Genomic DNA, 19,070 nt, shown 5'->3' with positions numbered 1-19,070 from the left:
TGATATTTCTTTTGAATCAACCCAATCTTGAATTAAGCAAGAGAGTAACCAGATTTCTGCAAGAAGCCATAAAGTTGTGTCATGTAAAGAATGGGAGATAAATTGTGGTATTTTAAAACTTGTTTCTGTAAAAATGGGCTATTTTTACTTTGTTTTTGTTTTGTACTGCAAGTCTGGGAGTATAAAGACAGATGGAGAAAACCCGAAGTAGACACACCATTCATCCTTTGCTTCCATCAAGATATGCTATGGACTGGTTTCTGGGGCAGCATCTCCACTAGAGGCATCGAAAAAGCTAATAAAACAGAAACACTGAGCACCTAGATAATAGCCTCATCCAGTCATCAGCTGCAAGGGAGGGACCTTAATAGCTCCATGAAACTCCTGGAAGCTCCAGCATAAGAAAAAACTGCACCATCAACATATCTCATTGATATATAGTGTCTAGAACAGGGGTCGGCAACCTTTAACACCCAAAGAGCCATTTGGACCTGTTTTCCATGGAAAAGAAAACACTTGGAGCCGCAAATACTTTTTGAAATTTAAAATGACGATAACACTGTATATATTGTTTTTTTTACCTTTATGCTTTGTATAAACAATTATAGTTTGTTATGAAATCCATGAAGTGCTACATCACCGTCATCAGCCAACCAGGCAGCTGGGACAGGAAAGCCAGAAGTGGGTTGGGATAGCTGTCTCGGGCTGTGCCTCTCTAGGAATGGGGACTCTTTCCCATTAACCCTTAGGGCGACTCTCCGAAGGAGGTTGAGAGGACCCTAGCCATGCGGAGACGCAGTACAAGGACGAAAGAGCCGCGTGCGGCTCCGGAGCCGCGGGTTGCAGACCCCTGGTCTAGAACATATAAATCAGTGGTTCTCAACCTGTGGGTCGCGACCTCTTTGGGGGTTGAATGACCCTTGAACGACTCTCTGCATCAGTGTTCTCCATCTGTAAAATGGATAAATGTTAGGGTTGGGGTCACCACAACATGAGGAACTGTATTAAAGGGTCGTGGCATTAGGAAGGTTGAGAACCACTGACATAAATGAACCTGTAACAGTTGACAAGGAGATAGACAGCCACTTTGTGGAAAATCCTGGATGCAGTTTTAGGGGTGGCTCAGGCGGGATGAGGGGTGGAGGCATTATTTCTCATACTGATGGGAGCAGGGAGATGCTGGGATATGGGAGCTGAAAGTGGAAAGATGGTTTGTGCTGCCAAATCACAGCTGATTCATGGCAACCCTGTAGGGTTTTCAAGGTAAGAGGCGTTCAGAGGTGGCCTGCCATTGCCTGCCTCTGCATCATCACCCTGGTATTCCTTGGAGGTCCCCCATCCACATGCTCGCCAAGGTCAAGGCTAAGAGTGTACATGGTATTCCTAAGGTTCCAAGTATTCCCAGTTGGCAAGCTGGGTACCTATTTTACCAATTTCAGAAGATCGGAAGGCTCAGTCAACCTTGAGCCAGCTACCTGAAACTGACCTCTGTTACAATCCAACCCAAGTTGTGAGCAGAGCATTGACTGTAGTACTGCAGCTTACCATTCCATGCCCTTATAATAGACACTAGTTTAGACACTAGAACTCCCCCCGCCCCTCAGCACCCAGTCCCTGTATGGATCACTTTGAGTCAGGTACTGTGATGGATGCCACCAGGATCCTGAGATCTGAGCTTCAACCTTTGCACATCCTGGATACTTAAGCATGTAAAGATCACACTCATGAGATCTCAAGCATCTATTATAAATCAGTCACTGATCCAGGGCACATTTCATTGTACAGCAGTAATTATGACTCCTTGCTCTGACTCTGCACATGGCCATTAGGCTCAGAGTAGGCTGGTTAACTCCACAGAACAGGAGGTTAAAAGTAATACTAGAACACCTGTTAAACCAACCTTTTACTTTATATTAAATTTTTACCCCCATCCTACACCAGCAAGTCAGGCTCAGGGTGGTGAACGACAAACTTCATTACACAAATATAATCAATAAAACCATCCAACAATCAACGTATCTCACTTCAAAACCTCAGTCATTTAGACATCTATGTCCAAATGGCGATATAAAGTCTTTGGGCTTCCCAGTAATGTAAATAAGGGAGGGGACCTTCTCTCAAATAAATATGCAAAACCCATCCCTCCCACCTCCTAATTTCTACAATCTGTCTATTCATAATCCACATAACGGGGGGGAGGAGGAGGAACAAGGGAGAATGCTAAGAAGAAAAAGGGGTGAGGGAAGGAAGGGGAGATCAGTGAAGATGACCTCCCTGAAATACAATTGAGTATACTCAGGTGGAATTACTTGCTCATGTATGAAATGTGGGGCTGTACTTTCTTGCTCTAGTGTGCCCACTTCCCTTGCTGCTTCACATGTCCCCCCTCAACCTCCCCTTCTTCAGACTGAACATTTCCAAGGCTTTCCCTGTAGGGCTTGCTCTCTAGGCCCCTGATCACCCCCATCGCTCTCCTCTGCACCTGCTCCATTCCGCCTACACCCTTTTAAAAGTGTTTCCAGCTGGACTACTTTCTTGTTTCAGCGTCTCTAATTGCCGGATTATTGCCTGCAATTTAGCTAGGTGTGAATAAAACCCTTAGAATGCTGAAATGCGTAGTAAGACCAGTTGCTGCTTTAACAGGTCTCTACAATAACCTTGTTTGGGTTAGGCAACAGCAGCAACAGGCATTGCACAATCCTGTTCAATGCAGGATAACATCTTAAGTGCATCTCAATGAGGGAGAAAGGATACATTTGTGGCATGCCTGAAATCTCTGCCAAACTATCAGAGCTACCTTGTACCAGACAACATTGAAACAGATGCAAACAAGTGTTTGCAATACAAATACAGAATTCCACCAACTGTTTTAATTACTGAAAAATTGCAACTGAGTCATGGCATACAGCATGTTACAGAGTGTTCTTGGCCTCTAGTGATCCAAACTTCAGAAGAATATAGACAAACATTTGCACTCCCAAACAGCCCAGAAACCACACAACACCCTAGAAGCAGGTTTGGCCATATATATTCTTGAACTTGGCAACTTATCAACTAACTTTAACCCAGTCTTTGTATCATCGTTGGGATGTATCAAGAAATAATGGCATGGCAGCAGATCAATAGCAGATGGATGCCAACTTTTGAACCAGCTTTGGTAGCTGCTGGTCTTCTAGGAACAGTTAGGCCCTTTCCGCACAGGCCAATAAACACAGGCTAAGTGCGGGATAAAACCCGGGGGGGGGGGGGAGGCTTTGCACGGATCCCGCTCCTAAAGCAAATCCACTCAGCGTTTTCCCCTCCAACCTGGGTTTTCCAAGAATCGCGATTTGTGCAATTCTTTTATTTTAACTTGTCTCCCTAAACTATATTCAGGAGAGAAGAGCTGCTTTTTTTATATCCTGCTTTCCTCTCCTGCAAGGAGTTTAAAAGCAGCTTAGAATCACCTTCTCTTCCCTACACCTTGTGATGTAGGTGAGACTGAGCAAGTTCAGCCAAAGGTTCCCCCCGCAGGCCTCTTGTGGAGGTGTGGGGAAACAAATCCAGTTCACCAGATTAGAGTCTCCCACTCATGTATAGCAGTGAGAATCAAACCCGGTTCTTCACATTAGAGTCCATAGCTCTTAACCTTCACACCACAAGTAGAAGAACAGCAGAAAGCCTTCGACAATACATAGAACAGCAGAAATCAGGATGCCCTACAAGTTTCTCAGGAAAGATAGTTGTGCCCACTCTGTTGCAGCAAAACCCAACAAGACTTTTATTCTAGATTTTACATGGGAATAAAACTTTACTAGCCTTTGAAAGGCACCATGAATCCAATATTATTATTATTTTCCCATCAAGTAAGAGCCTATATACAAAAAGGTTCACAGTACAAATCACAACAACCAGAGCAAACACAGCATGCACTTTGTGTACTGGAACTTATAAACAACAGTGCATATACAAAGAATAACCATTCATTATATGTAAAGAAACATTGACTTGCAAAGTTACATAGATCAGAAAACAAGCGAGGTAGAAAAAGGTCTTGTTAACCGAAATAAACAACAGTTGCACCAATGACAACAATTTAGGCGTAAGTTTAGGTATAATTGTTGCTTGTATATGCTTCATGAACGTTTGTGTTTTGCTACTGTTGCAATGAAAACACTGAACAGATGCATCACAATTGATTGTTTACAAGTGCTAATACACACAGGGCAAACTGTATCAAGTTAGAGACAACTTAGAACAGTGATGGCGAACCTATGACATGGGTGCCAGAGGTGGCACTCAGAGCCCCCTCTGTGGGCACGCGCACAGAGAGTTTGTCATGTGTGGGGTGGAAAATCACAAACACACACACACATCTAGGCTGGCCTGGGTCACTGAGCACGACGTGTGCACACCACGGTGAGCAGGGAGGACTCGGCTGGCGGGCCTGGTGCCTGTGCTCTGGGTGGCTGCTGTCCGAGGGGGGGGGGGCACAGAGGAGGCAGAGATCTAGAGAGGCACAGAGCAGTGCGTGCGGAACTTGCTGGAGGCTAGAGCAAGAGAGCCAACCGGTTTTTTTCTAAACTAAACCTCAGCATTCAGGTTAAATTGCCAGGTTGGCACTTTGCGATAAATAAGTGGCGTTTGGATTGCAATTTGAGCACTCGGTCTCAAAAAAGTTCTCCATCACTGACTTAGAATGACTCCATGGGGTTTCGAGGCAACAAGATGGCACTAAGACAGGCACGGAGTGAAGGGGGACCCTACGAAGCATGAGGAGGGAGCAAAGCAACCAATGACAACAATTTAGGTGTAACCACACTTTAGGTACAACTATTGATTGTATGTGCACTGTGAACGTTTGTGTTTGCCATTACTGCAATGAAACTATCGCACAAATTCGTGCTTTGCTATTATTGCAATGAAATTACTGCACTTGTGCATCACAACTTATTGTTCACACGTGCCAATACACACAAGGCGGACTGTATAGGAGCAAGGAACCCGAGGGAAAGGCTGCACCTGCTGTACTTCGGGCTGTCGTGAACCTGAGTGAGGGCAGCAGAGGTGGGTGCAGGAGGGAGTGGGAAAAGAAGCAGCGCTCCCAAACCCTCTCTAAGCCATGGGGGTGGGCTTCCTACCCCTGCCCAGGTAGCCCAGACCCCCACACCTTTCCCCTTCTCACTTGGCGTAATAGACCCAGCCGTCCTTAGTGGTCCGCTCCTCCCAGCCAGGCGGCAGCTCCTCGTCGCTGTCGGTGTCGTCCAAACCGGCGTACTTCAGCGCAGCCATCGCCGTCCGTCAGCACCGGCTCTCCTTGCCGAACCAAAAAGCGATTAAACGCCGCTCCCTCCCTCCTTAAGCACCGCTCGCCGGAACTCTTCCGCAGCTGGGCTGGGGGAGCCGCCTTTTCCTGGACTCCCGAGCCAATCGCGGGGCGCGGGGGGAGAGGCGCCTGCTGGGAAATGTAGTCTCTGCGGGAGAAACCCACGTGCAGCTTCCTTCCGCGGGAGAAACAAGCAGGCGGGACTGCGTGAGCTTTGTGTTGGCAGCCGCGGAAGGGATGTGGGGTTCGGGATCTAGGGAGATTTCGAGAGGGGCATATTTTTTAAAAAAGGAAGAGGGCTGGCTCTTTAGGGCACAATTCCAGCCTTCTTGCTTCGGTTCCTTCATGTCACTTGAAGCCACATATCTTTCCTTAACAAAATAGTTCTGGTAACTTTCGGGGGTTTTGGAGAGAAAGACGAGCTGTGCATTTAGGATGCTGACCCACATAACTTGCTATTTCTGTTCCCAGTGTTCTGGCCTGCAAGAGTGCTGGAGTCATGAGTAAGCTGTAAGTGTTTGCAGTTGTATTAAGGAGAAATTAATGTGGTATTGTCTTATGTGTGTCAATTGCTGTCAAGTCACCCAGTGAATCAATGGCTTTTTGTGCACGTGGAATCTCCTTTGATTTGAGTGTACATTCCCTTCAGGCTTGATTCTCAGTTATGCATACGTCTTCCCCACTTCAGCAGTCATCCGGTTTTTAGATCAGAGAATCCCCATGGTTTCCAAAAGCTCTTAAGGGGCAACTGGTTCTCTCTCTTCAGGGGGAAAGTGAAGGAGGTCACAGTGTCTTAAACTTTCTTCAGGTTTTCTCACTCCTGCCTTCCCCCACGCACACCACAGCAGTTCCTCCCACTCTTCGGGCTACCATTTCAGAACAATCAAAAGGGCTTTCTTTTCTTTTTAAAAAATAACACTGAAGATCTTTTGCTTGTTTTCGGGCTGGTCTTTGTAATAAATAATTGAATTGAATAACTTTGAAATGGGCTACATTAAAATGGTACCGGATTCCCAAGTCTGCAGTCTGTGAAACAGTCACAGGTGGGTTCTCCACAGTACCTGCCCAATTCAAATGCAGCACACTTGGAGTGTGTGGCTGATCCTTCCCTTCTATATAATTTTCCTAACCAGCAACAAGTCTCAATAGTACACTGTTAGATCCATTGACCTTCTCCATTCATGTATCCCAGTGTGCCAATTCCAGTCTTTAGACATAAGGTGCTCTACCTGGTATCAACCATATCCCAGACCTTTTCCATCACAGTCCCCACTTTATGGAATGGGCTTTCCCATGAATAATTTTGATTAAAAAATGGTGTGAGGGCAAATGCTGAGGCCTCTTCTCCACCTGGCTGCAGGTGTAATCCAAATCAGGCTCTACAGACGGGGTAACTGAAAGGAAACTGCAACCTGCATGTATCTGATACACCTGGACCCAAACCATGTCCTCTGTAATCTGTGAATTGGCTAAATTCAGGCTTGATAAAGCTTATGTGTTCCAGGTCATCTGTATTATTTTTAACAGAAAATAGGCCACAGGAGTAGTAGGTGCCAAATCCTGTTTCCTTCTTTGTCTTAAAGCATTTTTTCTAGCAGCGCAGATAATTTCTGGAATTCAGGAAGAATTGAAGGAGAATGCAAATGAGTTTTTTTGGGGGAGGGGGGGTAACCTCCCTACATGTAAGTATCCCATTTTTCTGATAGGAATAGGAGGAACAAACCCTCATCTCCCAACTTGATGAGGTAATGGGAGGATGCATGAATATGTAAATTTGCTCCTGCCGCCCTGCCCCTGCTCAGAAACCAGTGAAGAATCATTCAAAGAATGAAGCTCCAAACTGGCTACATTTTGTAAACAAAGCATCACTAGACTCCCTTTTTCAATGTCTGTGAGGCCACCAATATTTTCACCAGTAAGACTTTGTGTCACTCAGGCCCAAAAAAGTTGCTGGAACTGGCAATATCTCCACATTTGCTTCAAAACATATCCTGAATGAAGGATATTTGGCACTCACAAATGCACTGTGCGTTCTTTCTCACCTACATAACCACTGTGTGAAGCCCCTGGATGAACAGTTCTTCAGACATCAGAGGTGTAACAAAAACACAGCAGTGTAAGTGTAATGAGTTTAAAACTGCACTAGGTGGTGGTATAAACACAGTATAATAATATTGAACATAGCAATGCATCTGAAAAACAGACAGTGCAATCCTGAGAACACCTTGCTGGAAATAAGTCTTATTCAGTAAACTTCAGCAGTATTCTGAGCGGAACAGTTTAAGGTTATACTGAAAGACTGCAGGCCTTTTCCATATGCACAGTTTAACAGAGATTTTCTCAGTGGTCAGACCTTGTGTCTTGCAAACATTGTGAAATAAGTCCTCACATCTTCTTTTCTCCCTTGTCTCGTCAGTTACGTTTATTCCGCACACTAATGCTGAAAGAGTTTGATTTCTAAAGGTAGTGGGATGTCAACCGTGATGCAGAAGAACAATGCTTTCCTTTTTTTTCCCTTTTGCACAGGCACTTTCGTGTTGCTGCATAGTAACACTGAAACAATAGACACAGTGTATCTTCACTTTAATGTTACATTCCAAGCTCAAAGTGAAATTGACAAAGCTGATCTAATTGTCCCTGCTACTTTGTCTCTCTGCCTAAATGTTAATATCACAAATGTTAATATCACAATGTTAATATCACAACAAGCTGAAAGAGTTTGATTTCTAAAGGTAGTGGGATGTCAACCGTGATGCAGAAGAACAATGCTTTCCTTTTTTTCCCTTTTGCACAGGCACTTTCGTGTTGCTGCATAATAACACTGAAACAATAGACACAGTGTATCTTCACTTTAATGTTACATTCCAAGCTCAAAGTGAAATTGACAAAGCTGATCTAATTGTCCCTGCTACTTTGTCTCTCTGCCTAAATGTTAATATCACAACCTCTACTTGAAATTGACAAAGCTGATTTAACGGAACCTGCTTCTTATCTCTGCCTCAATGTTATATTGGTAGTTTGATATGACAAAGGGAATTTTTAAAATTCCTTTTGAAAATGGAGGATGAGGTTAAGGAGAAATTGGCTGAAGGGCATGCTGGGTAACACATGGGGTGTGTGGATAACGGCCAGGTGTTTGGCTTCATTTGTGAAACCTTTAAGGCTCACCTGAAACCTGTGTTGCTTTCTTCTAGGTGTCAGGCCCAAATGTTCTTTCCACCCAGGCTTTTAATTAGGACATTGGTTTCCTTGACACTATTTAATTCTTGCTTTAAGTTGTCTGTTTTCATGATCAAATATCTTATATTTAGGGCTTTTTATTGCTGGACTTTAATGTCTTTTAATTTGTGACAAAGATAAGCCACCTCAGGAGGTTTTCTGGGAAGACAGCATAAAATGGTTCTAAATAAATAACCAGTTACAGTAACCCAACGGGCTTGGAGTGACTGGTTGGGATTGCATTGTTAGAATATTAGCATTAAGCCAGAAAGGAAAGGATAAGGCCCCAATCATCAACTGGGAGGTTTAGTACAACCCAGCAAAACAAGTTCTCTCCTTCCAAACTTTCCCCATGTGTACAGTCGTGAAAGATTTTTAAAAAACAATTTATGAGTAGGCCAGGGGTTGGATCCAACCAGTTTTTAAAATCAGTCTCCCTCCATTTCTCCTCTTAGCCTATCGCCCATCCCATAAGGTTTTTGTCCCTGCAAACCACATGATCCCCAGACTAGCCTTTTGCCAGAAGGAACCCACTGTTTTCTTTTGGCATCAGCAGAAAAGCCTGTTGGATCCAACCCAATCTAGCAGTGGGCTCCCAAACTAAACCAGCTCTTTAGGCACGAAGGTACTGAATCTTTCCCCTTTAGTGCAGTAGGAAAATCAAAGGAAACAGGGAGGGCATTGTATAACAGTCACAGCTCTTGACTGCCATCCATACTGACCCTGCTAGCCCGGGGCCCACTGTCTGGATTGGTAGGAATTAGCAAGGGGGTGGAGGACATTTTATGAGTCTTGGTCATCCTTGTGTTCCTGCATGTCACTTGAAGCCACACATCTTTCTTTAGGCACAGTGGGAGAACATCCTGGTTTGAAGACAGGGGTCTTCAAACCCATGAAGTGTAGTTTGACCCTGACCCTACTTAACTGTTACTTATTACTGTTTGTGGAAGGCAGCTTGCTTGAAAGCATAAAACTAAATTCCAGTTTTTAAAAATAAGTAGTAAGGCACGGAACGATCAGTTCTCTAATGTCTTTGTGTGTTTGTCTCATCCTATTACTCGAACATGGTGGCAAACAATCCATTCTGCTTGAAATCTTCTGCCACTTGTTTTGAGTGTCGGATTTTAGCTGCCAGCGCCTCAAATATGTCATTCTGATCCACCGCTGTGGCCACCTTATAGATTAACTCTTCTGTTGATTCCAGGCCTCTCAGCCCAAGATTCACTCCACAGCCTGTCAGACAGTAAGTGGGAAGGGAAGGAGATGGTTACTTTGGTAGACAAATGAAATTTCAACAAGTTCATGAGTTCATGAGAGCCAGCATGGCGTAGTGGTTAAGAACAGGTGGATTCTAGTCTGGAGAACCGGGTTTGATTCTCCACCTCTCCACCTGAGTGGCAGAGACTTATCTGGTGAACCAGATGAGTTTCCGCACTCCTAAAATCCTGCTGGGTGATCTTGGGCTAGTCACAGTTCTTCGGAACTCTCTCAGCCCCACCTTCCTCACAAGGTTATGTTGTGGGAAAAGGAAGGGAAATGAGTTTGTAAGCACCTTAAGCCACTGTCTTACAGGAGTTTGTAAGCCACTCTCTTAACAGGAGAGAAAGGTGGGGTATAAATAAAAAACTCTTCTACTCTCTTCTTCTAAAATGGTTAATTTCTTATGCTTTTGGCTGCTCTTTACAGCATGAAGAAGCAATCAAAGCTCATATTTCAGCATTGTAAAGCCTGATGAAAATGTTACACGACCCAGATCTGAAGAAAATTAAAATCAGTTATTCAGTCATCTTAAGGGCTGAACAATGAAAATCTGGAGCAGAACTGATTAAAGAGTGATTCATTGATTAATTGATTTGGTGAATGAATTTTTTAAATGGTTCAGCTAGAGTAGTGTGCCCAATGCATTTGAGAAGCATTTGCTTTTTCAAAAAATTATTCTTAATATAAGCACTTATACAAAACTGCAGAGTACAATTGCCATCTTGGATTGAGCATTCCCATACCTCTTGAATGGAAGAAAGGAATACCTTTTCTAAAGTCCATTCTGTAACATCTACATGTACTGTTCAACTTAAAACAGACCTCGTAAGCTTGTTTCTTTAGAATTATTGTTCAAGTGGCAATTCACTTAATATATATATTTTCAGTTTTGAAAAATATTTGTAACTTTCTCACGCTACTTGATTACATGGTTTTGCCCCACGTTATCTGCCTTGAACGATACAATGGTGTATTTACTTATTTAAAAATGGACAAACTAACCCGTGTCAAAATTCAGCACTCTGGCTGCTTCTCCTTCCACAGCAACAATGGCGTTTTCTCCTTCAATGAAAGCAGCGGTGACCCGTCTGTGGGATAACATGATTTCAAAAATGTGATGGCTGCACTTGATGTGATGGAGGGTCAGTTCATTTACTCTGGGCTCAATATCCATCTTATAAGCATTAAAAGACTGGTGGAAGATGTTCTTCATGATCTGTGGGCAACAGGAACATTTTTGAAGGTCAGAAATGAAACCCCATGGAATGCTTTAAAAGTCTTGAATATGTCCGTGGGTAAGGTTCCATCAAGAAGAAGAAGAAGAGTTTGGATTTATATCCCCCCTTTCTCTCCTGCAGGAGACTCAAAGGGGCTTACAATCTCCTTGCCCTTCCCCCCCCCCACACCAAACACGCTGTGAGGTAGGTGGGGCTGAGAGAGCTCAGAGGAACTGTGACTAGCCCAAGGTCACCCAGTTGGCCTGTGTGGGAGTGCACAGGCTAATCTGAATTCCCCAGATAAGCTTCCACAACTCAAGCGGCAGAGCAGGGAATCAAACCCGGTTCCTCCAGATCAGAGTGCACCTGCTCTTAGCAACTGCTCTTAGCCACTATGCCACTGCTGCTCAAGATGCAGCTGACATATAGCAACCCAGTAGGGGTTTCAAGGCCTTCCTTTGCATAGCAACACGAGCTTTCCATGGGGGTCTTCCTTCCAAGTACTGGTAATAACAATAACAATAATAATAATAATAATGAGGAGGAGGAGGAGGAGGAGGAGGAGGAGGAGTTTGGATTTATATCCCACTTTGGTATAAATCCAAACTCCTCTTCTTCTTCTAGAAAAGACTTGATATTTTTTTTTCAACAGACAGGCAAGTCTTTACAAGTGGAAATGTGCCTCTTAGGCTACTATCTTAAGTGTCCTGGCACGAAGCCCCACTTAATAACCTAGGACTTATTTCTAAGAAGACTTACTTCAGATTGCGTTCATCACATTCTGGTCCAACGCAATCTAGGGTTTTTAAGATCAGATCCGGCAGCTTGAATTGTGGCCAGAAAGACACTGGTAGTGCATGAAGATTTTAGTTCCAGTGCTTGCAAAATATGATACAAGAAGCACTTCCCAGTTAGTAAATGTGTCATCTGATCGATAAATAGAATTTGGAATGACATCCATGGCTTGAGAAGTCCATCCTGCTCCATCAATTATTTCTAATAATTAATTCCAATATTATACTCTTGCCAACTTCTCTGCTTTTTCTTTAGTTACTTCTGTGGGCTACTCTGTCACCCTAGAAAAGGGGTAGGCACATGCCCATTTCCCTTCCTGTGGGCACAGTTTGCACAAAAGAGCATGTGCACGTAACCCAGATGCATGCAATCTTTTCCCCTTTTGTCTGAGGTGGCGTCTATCAAATGTTTTTGCAAACCAGGTCTTAGATAGCAGCCGAGGCCTTATGTTCCTGACGTGCAATGTTTGTCCTGTAAGGTTAATGTAGCGGAACAAAAATTCCTGATACAAATGCTCAGCAGGTAAACCTCACTAGTAGTTTTCCAACAACCACAGGATTAAAGTGCATAGAGAGCCACATCACAACCATAATCAGGGCTGCTTCTCTGACTAGCTATGCCATTTCCACTAGGTGACAGAGAACTAATTTCACAGTGTGAGTGATAGATGAGGGTTTTATTAAGAAATCTATTATCCAAGCAATTCTGACGAGAACACAGGAAGGAAGTTTTCCCTTGGAGAAGACAAACTGTTCTCCTTTCTGGGGTTAATAACAACATGCACATGATAAGATGGGGCATCAGTTTTAATCAGGAAAACCATACCAAGGTAGAAATAGTTAGATGCCTTTCCCACCAGCACCATGGTTATGACCTGAACCGGGGTTATGTAAAGTAGCTATTAGAACCTGGGAAAATCCAATAACAAATCTCTTAGTATCACATCTACTTTGGCCCTCTGGAAAACAAATGTTCTGGATACTCACTGAGGAACTGAATGTGTGGCGTAAGAACCTCACAATTTTGGAATCAGAAGCTGGACAAGCCAAAGCCAGGTAACGGTTGCGGAAAGTCCCATAGATTTTCAGATGGAATCCAGGTTTAGAAGACTCCTTTCCTGCAGCAGTCATATCCATGCCATAAGCAGAGAGATCAAAGTACAGGCTGTGAGCGCGAATCTCAGGGGTTGGCACCTATGATGCGTAAAACATGAAAGGAAGGTAATTTTGTGACTGAACGCATGGGGGACAGGACTTTATAAATCCTGTCTAGTTACGTGCAAATATATCAACTTTGTGTGCATTTTCATTCTATTTTTTAATTGCTTCTTGCCTCCATTCCATTTTTTCTTTCATACCATTTGTGGCAGATCAGACCTTCAGTCCCTATTTCTCCATGTTCTCCAAGGTGTCTGGCCCCCAATGGCCACCCAAGGACTCCACCTGTCACTTGTCTCCCACCAGGTTTCCCCAAAACCTGGAGAGACTTTTATCTCCCTTTCTCAATTCAACCTCTGCCACCACCTGGCCTTTGTAAGCATTGCTCACTGAAAGGCCCAGGGCACCCAGCTTCCTCTCTCTGTTCTGTGGTCTTGCCCCCATGTCTCCTGCAATTCCAGTGTCTGGTTACCACAGGGACAGTTTACTACTTTGTGTGCCACTGAGGGAGTAGCCATTCACCAACGGGCTACACCTCTCTTCCTAGCTCTCCTTTTTAAAACAGAATGCCCAGAACGGTGGTCATCTAATGCGGTATAGAGAACCACTGTCAGCATTAAAAGTTTTAAAGCATTTATGAAGAAGAACATGTCTACACACGTAGTCCCAGAACAGCTACAGGATGAGCAAGAGATTCAAAAGAAAGGCATAAAATGCAGTTCCTCTGTCCCTCCCTCTCTACAGTGGATCTTAGTATAAGTAAGGCTCTTCAGCTCAAAAGGTTACAGTTGTTCTACAAGGCTCCGATACCTTGACGCCTCTGCTCAGGTGTGCAGGCCGGCATTTGGTCTTCTCAGTTTCTCCTCCCATTGGCCAGGTCAGACCAGGTCAAAGAAGCTTTTCCTGAAGCCTCCAAGGAATTTTTCCTGCACTCTTTCTAGCACCTTTAAGTCCTCCAGATCTCTGTTCCCTGCTAGATATCATCTGTCTAACTGGAGGAGTACATTTGTGTGACTTAGGCTCATTCCGCACATGCAGAACAATGCACTTTCAAACTGCTTTCAGTGCTCTTTGAAGCTGTGCGGAATGGCAAAATCCACTTGCAAACAGTTGTGAAAGTGGTTTGAAAACGCATTATTTTGCGTGTGCGGAAGGGGCCTCTGCCATTCACTAGTTTTGTGTAATTGGTAAGGAACTGAAGAAATGAACAAATGGGCCACCAGACCATCATTACCTGTCTCTGATCCAGTCTTTCAATGACAGCATTGGCTCCATAAGCATTACAGGACTCTACAATGTAGTCTGGACTGATTCCAAGGATTGTGCTCGATTCTCCACAGGATCCATCAGCTACAATAATTATCTTAGGCCAGTCAGAGGCCAAATTCTTTTTTAGAAAATCATCTGAAAACTAATAGAGAGGTACAGAGTTGGCTTATGAATGCTGCGTGCAGAAATGCTACATTATGGTTGAATTAATTAATTGATTCCCCACCATTTTTTCAGTGTGAAACCCAAAGTAGTATACATGGAATTCCCAAAGTATGTTCCTTCTAATCTAGACCAACTTGCTTAGTTTCAGCTGGATTGCCATTCAGTTCTACCTTGGTGTTTAACTGGGTTAACCTGACTTTGTTAACCTGATTTTGTTAACCTGACTTTTAAAAAAATGTGGCTGTACTTTGCAAGAACATTCACAGGTCTGTTTTCCCCCATATCTGTCCACTGCGTGGCATCTAGAAGAAGATGAAGGAGGAAGAGGAGGAGTTTGGATTTATATCTCACCTTTCTGTCCTATAAGGAGACTGTAAAGATGGCTTACAAGCTCCTTTCCCTTCCTCACCCCACAACACCCCACATAGGTGGGGCTGAGAGAGTTCTGAGAGAACTTTGACTAGCCCGAGATCACCCAGCAGGAATGTAGGAGTGTGGAAACACATCTGATTCATCAGATACGCCTCTGCCACTCAGTGGAGGAGTGGGGCCTCAAACCCAGTTCTCCGTATCAGAATCCACCTGGTCTTTACTACGCCACGCTGGCTCTTAGCATCAACCTTGATGTGACAGAAGAATCCATCAATATGTAACTCATGTTAAATGCAGGATGAGAATCTATTTCTGGTTAGTGCTTGGATGGGAGACCAGTGAAGAAGACATGGGTCGCTATGTAGAGGGAGGGAATGGCAAGCCACCTCTGAAGCCTCTTGCCTTGAAAACAACATGGAGGTCACCAGAAGTCAGTTGCGACTTGATAACACTGAATTATTGGTGATGCCACAATGAAGTAAATACTTGAACAAATACAAGAAGCTACCTTATATTGATTTAGGCCATTGATCTATCAAGGTCATTATTGTCTACTCAGTCTGGTGGTGGTTCTCCAGGGTCACAGGCAGAGGTCTTCCGCATCACCTACTTCCTGGTGCTTTTAAACAGGAATTGAACCTGGAATCTTCTACATGCTAAGCAGATGCTCTACCACTGAGCCACGCCCCCTCCTCTGTAAGGAACTTAGACTCATATATTGCAGAATGCCAACATCCTTTGTTTGTGTATTTGTCTAAAACTCTTTGACCAGGGATAATATAATTAAAAATAAAAATAAATTATCTTCCCCTTTGCGCCTTTTGTTTCTATGCATCATTACAATGGATTTAGCCATAAGACACTGTTGATTTAATCCTATTGTCAAATGTGTTAACTTTCACTACTACAAAACAAAAGCCTTCCTGATGTTGACTTCTGTGGTTCTCTTAGTTTGCTTAGAGGCCAACTGCTATTTCTTTAGGCCTTTTACTGTTTGCCTATTGCTTCCCTTTTTTCTTTTGGGTTCAGGAAATCAGTTGCCTAGCTCACTATGTACAGCGATAATTCAATTGCCCAGATTTATAGGTTGCTTCAATACTGAACTCATTATTGCCTGAAGTAATCACTGATGTACACCAACCTAAGTAAACAGGGAGTGATATGGGAGCTAATGTACCTTTAAACTAAAGCCTGTTAACTTGTTAGGCAGGAATCAAGACTGTGTACTTATTTAAATCTGCAGCATAAGATATGATTATGATTTGATCAAATACAGAGTGTGTTATGGGCTTATTTGCACTCTTTATAGTATGCAGTTATGCATGACTGGAGAAGACCTTTTACAATTGCCTTTTAAAAAGGAGTATCTGGTTCTGTTCAGCACTTTATTTTTGATTGTTTTGTCAGATCCACAATACTGAAACCCTCAACCTTCTAGTACATATTTACTTTTCCTTCTGAAAAGCTCAAAGGGCTGTACATGGGTCTGCCCTCCTCCATTTTATCCTTGTGTTAACCTTATAACATAAGCTAGATTAAGGCCCCTTCCACACATACAGAATAATGCACTGTCAATCCACTTTCATAATTGTTTGCTATTCCGCACAGTAAAATCCAGCTGCAAAGTGCATTGAAAGTGCATTATTCTTCATGTGCAGAAGGGGCTTAAGAGAGAATGACTGGCCAAAAGTCATTCAGGAAATCTCCTGGCCAAGCAGGAATTTAAACCCAAGTCTCTCCTAGTCCAATATTCTAACTCCACCACCACACAGGAGTTCCCCAGCAAGGATCCTTGCTCAGGGAGAAATTTGGGGCACAGAAATGGTAGGCGGACAAAGGGTCAAACTTTCTCCTCTTTCAGTTATACCAGCTCCTATCAAGAATTCATAATGAGGACTACAGAGAAGGGATGTATGGTTTCCAGAACTGACTCTAGCTCCTGTAATGCAGTTAAGAGCTAGGGAAAAAAATTCCTCCCAAAGTTAGGTTCTGCTTTCTTTGGACACACCTTATACTCAGCTCAACCAACATTGCATAAATCATTCCTCCAATGGTCTCTGTTGTGGGTATCACCCAGAAGAGACTTAGACCTGTACACTGTGATTATTATAGGATGTGACTATTAGCTATGACTATTGAATAGAACTTCCAGTTACTGAATATGACCTCCTCGTGGGTTCTTTAGAGCCATCTGGCTTGTCACACTAAGATATCGAATGTTGGGTTAGATGGGTCTTTAGCCTGATCCAGCAGGACTTGCACTGAGTCAGTGTACTGATCTTCTATCTCAGTACTGTCTGCTGTGACTAGCACTGCATCCCAGGACTCACCAACAAATGACTACCTGTTCTTGTTATCTAAAAGTATGGATTCAATTATTGTACACCCCAATGCATCTGATGAAACAAGAGCTCTGGCTCATGAAATGTTATGCTGCAATGAATATTATTACTCTTTCAGGTGTCATGGGATTCTGTTTTGTGGTTAGAAAGTTTCTCCCAAGGTTCAAATAGCCTGGTTTACATATTCTCGTAGGCATGAAAGATGTTGTCTATGTCAGACCTTTAGAGATGGGGAAAACTAATTAAGAAATTTGAATTAATGAATGAAAGATGTATACTTTTAAATAAATTAATAGTATTGCCTGTAAAACAGCTAGAATAAGAAAGAGTGACTAGCCAAAGGTCACCAAGTGAGAAGGGATCTGAATGCAGGTTTCTCCAATCCTAATTTGATAATTTAGTCACTACACTCTGGACTAGTTTTCTTTGGGAGCATGCTGGAGCCGCTTTACCCACAAATAAATTCAGTGTTATAAGAGCCCATGGTGTAGTAGTTAGAGCCATAATCCTCCCTATTATATAACTATTGACAATATGAGGGTTATAGTCTATATATAATGTCCACAAAGGCAAACAACACTGTACATACAAATACAAAAGGATCAGTACATACAAAATACAAAAGGATCAGTATTCAAATTCAGGCTGCTGTGTATTTTAGATATGTGTCTGCATGTAGTGTTTTGAACTATATATAGGTCTTTTGTATGTGAATTTCACAGGTATTGTTAGAGAAGCATGTTCATGTGTAAAGGAATACGTGACAATTTTGCATTAATGACACTGGTTACAGTGTTGTTTGCCATAGTGGTTAGAGCGACAGATTAGGAACAGAGTGAGTGACCCAGATACAAATTCTGATTCTGTCAGGGAATCTTGTCAAGTGACTTTGGGCAGTCACTGACTTTCAGCCAGACCTACCTCACAGGGTTGTTGTGAGGCTCCAATGAAGGAGGGGAGAATGTTAAGCTGTTTGGGGGAGATAAATGGGATATAAATACCTGACCTGTCCAGAATGGTTTACTCCCTGGAAGTGCCCGCCACAGGGCTGTAGCGACTGCCCTTCCAGTCTCACCTTCGTGCCCAGCAAGACTTGGACGTCCAGGCGCCGCTTGTGCTGCTCCAGGATGCTGAGCAGGTGTTCTTGGAAAACCCCGATCCTGGTGAAGAAGCGCTCCTTGTCCCAGCAGCCTTCCATGTTGTCGAAGTCCACCCCCAGGCCCAGCAGGAAGCGCACGCTGCGGGGCTCCAGCGCTATCTGCTGCGGCCGCCCGTGGAGCGCTGCGCGGCCGTGCTGGTCCAGGATCGTCAGCTTCAGCACCTTGCCCGAGCGGACAGCGACCAGCGCGGCCGTCAGCCCCACCGGGCCGGCGCCCACCACCAGCACCGACGCCGCGGCCCTCCAGCGCCGCAGCCCGTCCGCACTTGCCTTTAGCGCCGCGTACAGCACCACGGACAGCAGCAGCGTGCGCACCACCGCCTCCGCCGCCACCTGCTCCGGCTGCGCTCCTACTGTCTCAGGGGGGTCCTCCGGCTTGGCCATGGCTCCTCCTGCCCGGGCAATGTTGCCCACACTCGCCTTGGAGGGAAGCTCGGAGCCGGGATGGCAAGCCCCTTTCCCTCCCCCTGCGCCCTCCCCCTTCCCTGACCTGAATGCCAGGCAGAAGTCAAAGCAAACCCTGTGCCCGCCTCTTCTGGTGGGAGGGAGGGGCTGACAGGGAACCTGCCTGGGTCATCAGGAGACCTCAGCCGCTCTGCTCTTCAAAGGCTCTTCAAAATGAATGTGTTTCTCTTCTTAAGAAGAAGAAGGGTTTGGATTTATAGCCCACTTTTCTAAACTGTAAGGAGTCTCAAAGCGGCTTGCAAACCCCTTCCCTCCCCACCTCTACCACACCTTATGAGGTAGGAGGGGTTGAGAGAGTTCTGAAGGAACTGTGACTACTAACCCAAGGTCACCCAGCAGGCTTCA

General features: G+C 44.2%; 2 protein-coding genes across 2 annotated transcripts in view; both read right to left on the bottom strand.

Annotated features, from left to right (window-relative positions):
* Positions 1 to 5,360, bottom strand: part of WWOX (WW domain containing oxidoreductase) — a 634,025-nt gene extending 628,665 nt beyond the window's left edge. Inside the window, exon 1 of the mRNA XM_048515668.1 lies at positions 5,165 to 5,360. Within this exon, the coding sequence (XP_048371625.1) occupies positions 5,165 to 5,271 (107 nt within the window). The 5' untranslated portion in view covers positions 5,272 to 5,360. The remainder of the gene's footprint in view (positions 1 to 5,164) is intronic.
* Positions 5,361 to 8,160: 2,800 nt separating this feature from the next.
* On the bottom strand, positions 8,161 to 18,644 carry LOC125443743. Its single transcript, XM_048516042.1, has 4 exons — positions 18,177 to 18,644; positions 12,783 to 12,989; positions 10,787 to 11,000; positions 8,161 to 9,757 (listed from the first exon to the last, which is right to left on the bottom strand). Exons 1-4 carry the CDS (start codon positions 18,642 to 18,644, stop codon positions 9,579 to 9,581), a joined length of 1,068 nt encoding a protein of 355 aa, XP_048371999.1. The 3' UTR covers positions 8,161 to 9,578.
* Between the last annotated feature and the right edge of the window lie 426 nt (positions 18,645 to 19,070).

Source organism: Sphaerodactylus townsendi, linkage group LG14 (genome assembly GCF_021028975.2).
Source record: "Sphaerodactylus townsendi isolate TG3544 linkage group LG14, MPM_Stown_v2.3, whole genome shotgun sequence".
Classification (NCBI taxonomy): domain Eukaryota; kingdom Metazoa; phylum Chordata; class Lepidosauria; order Squamata; family Sphaerodactylidae; genus Sphaerodactylus; species Sphaerodactylus townsendi.
This window is presented reverse-complemented; position numbering and strand designations above follow the sequence as displayed.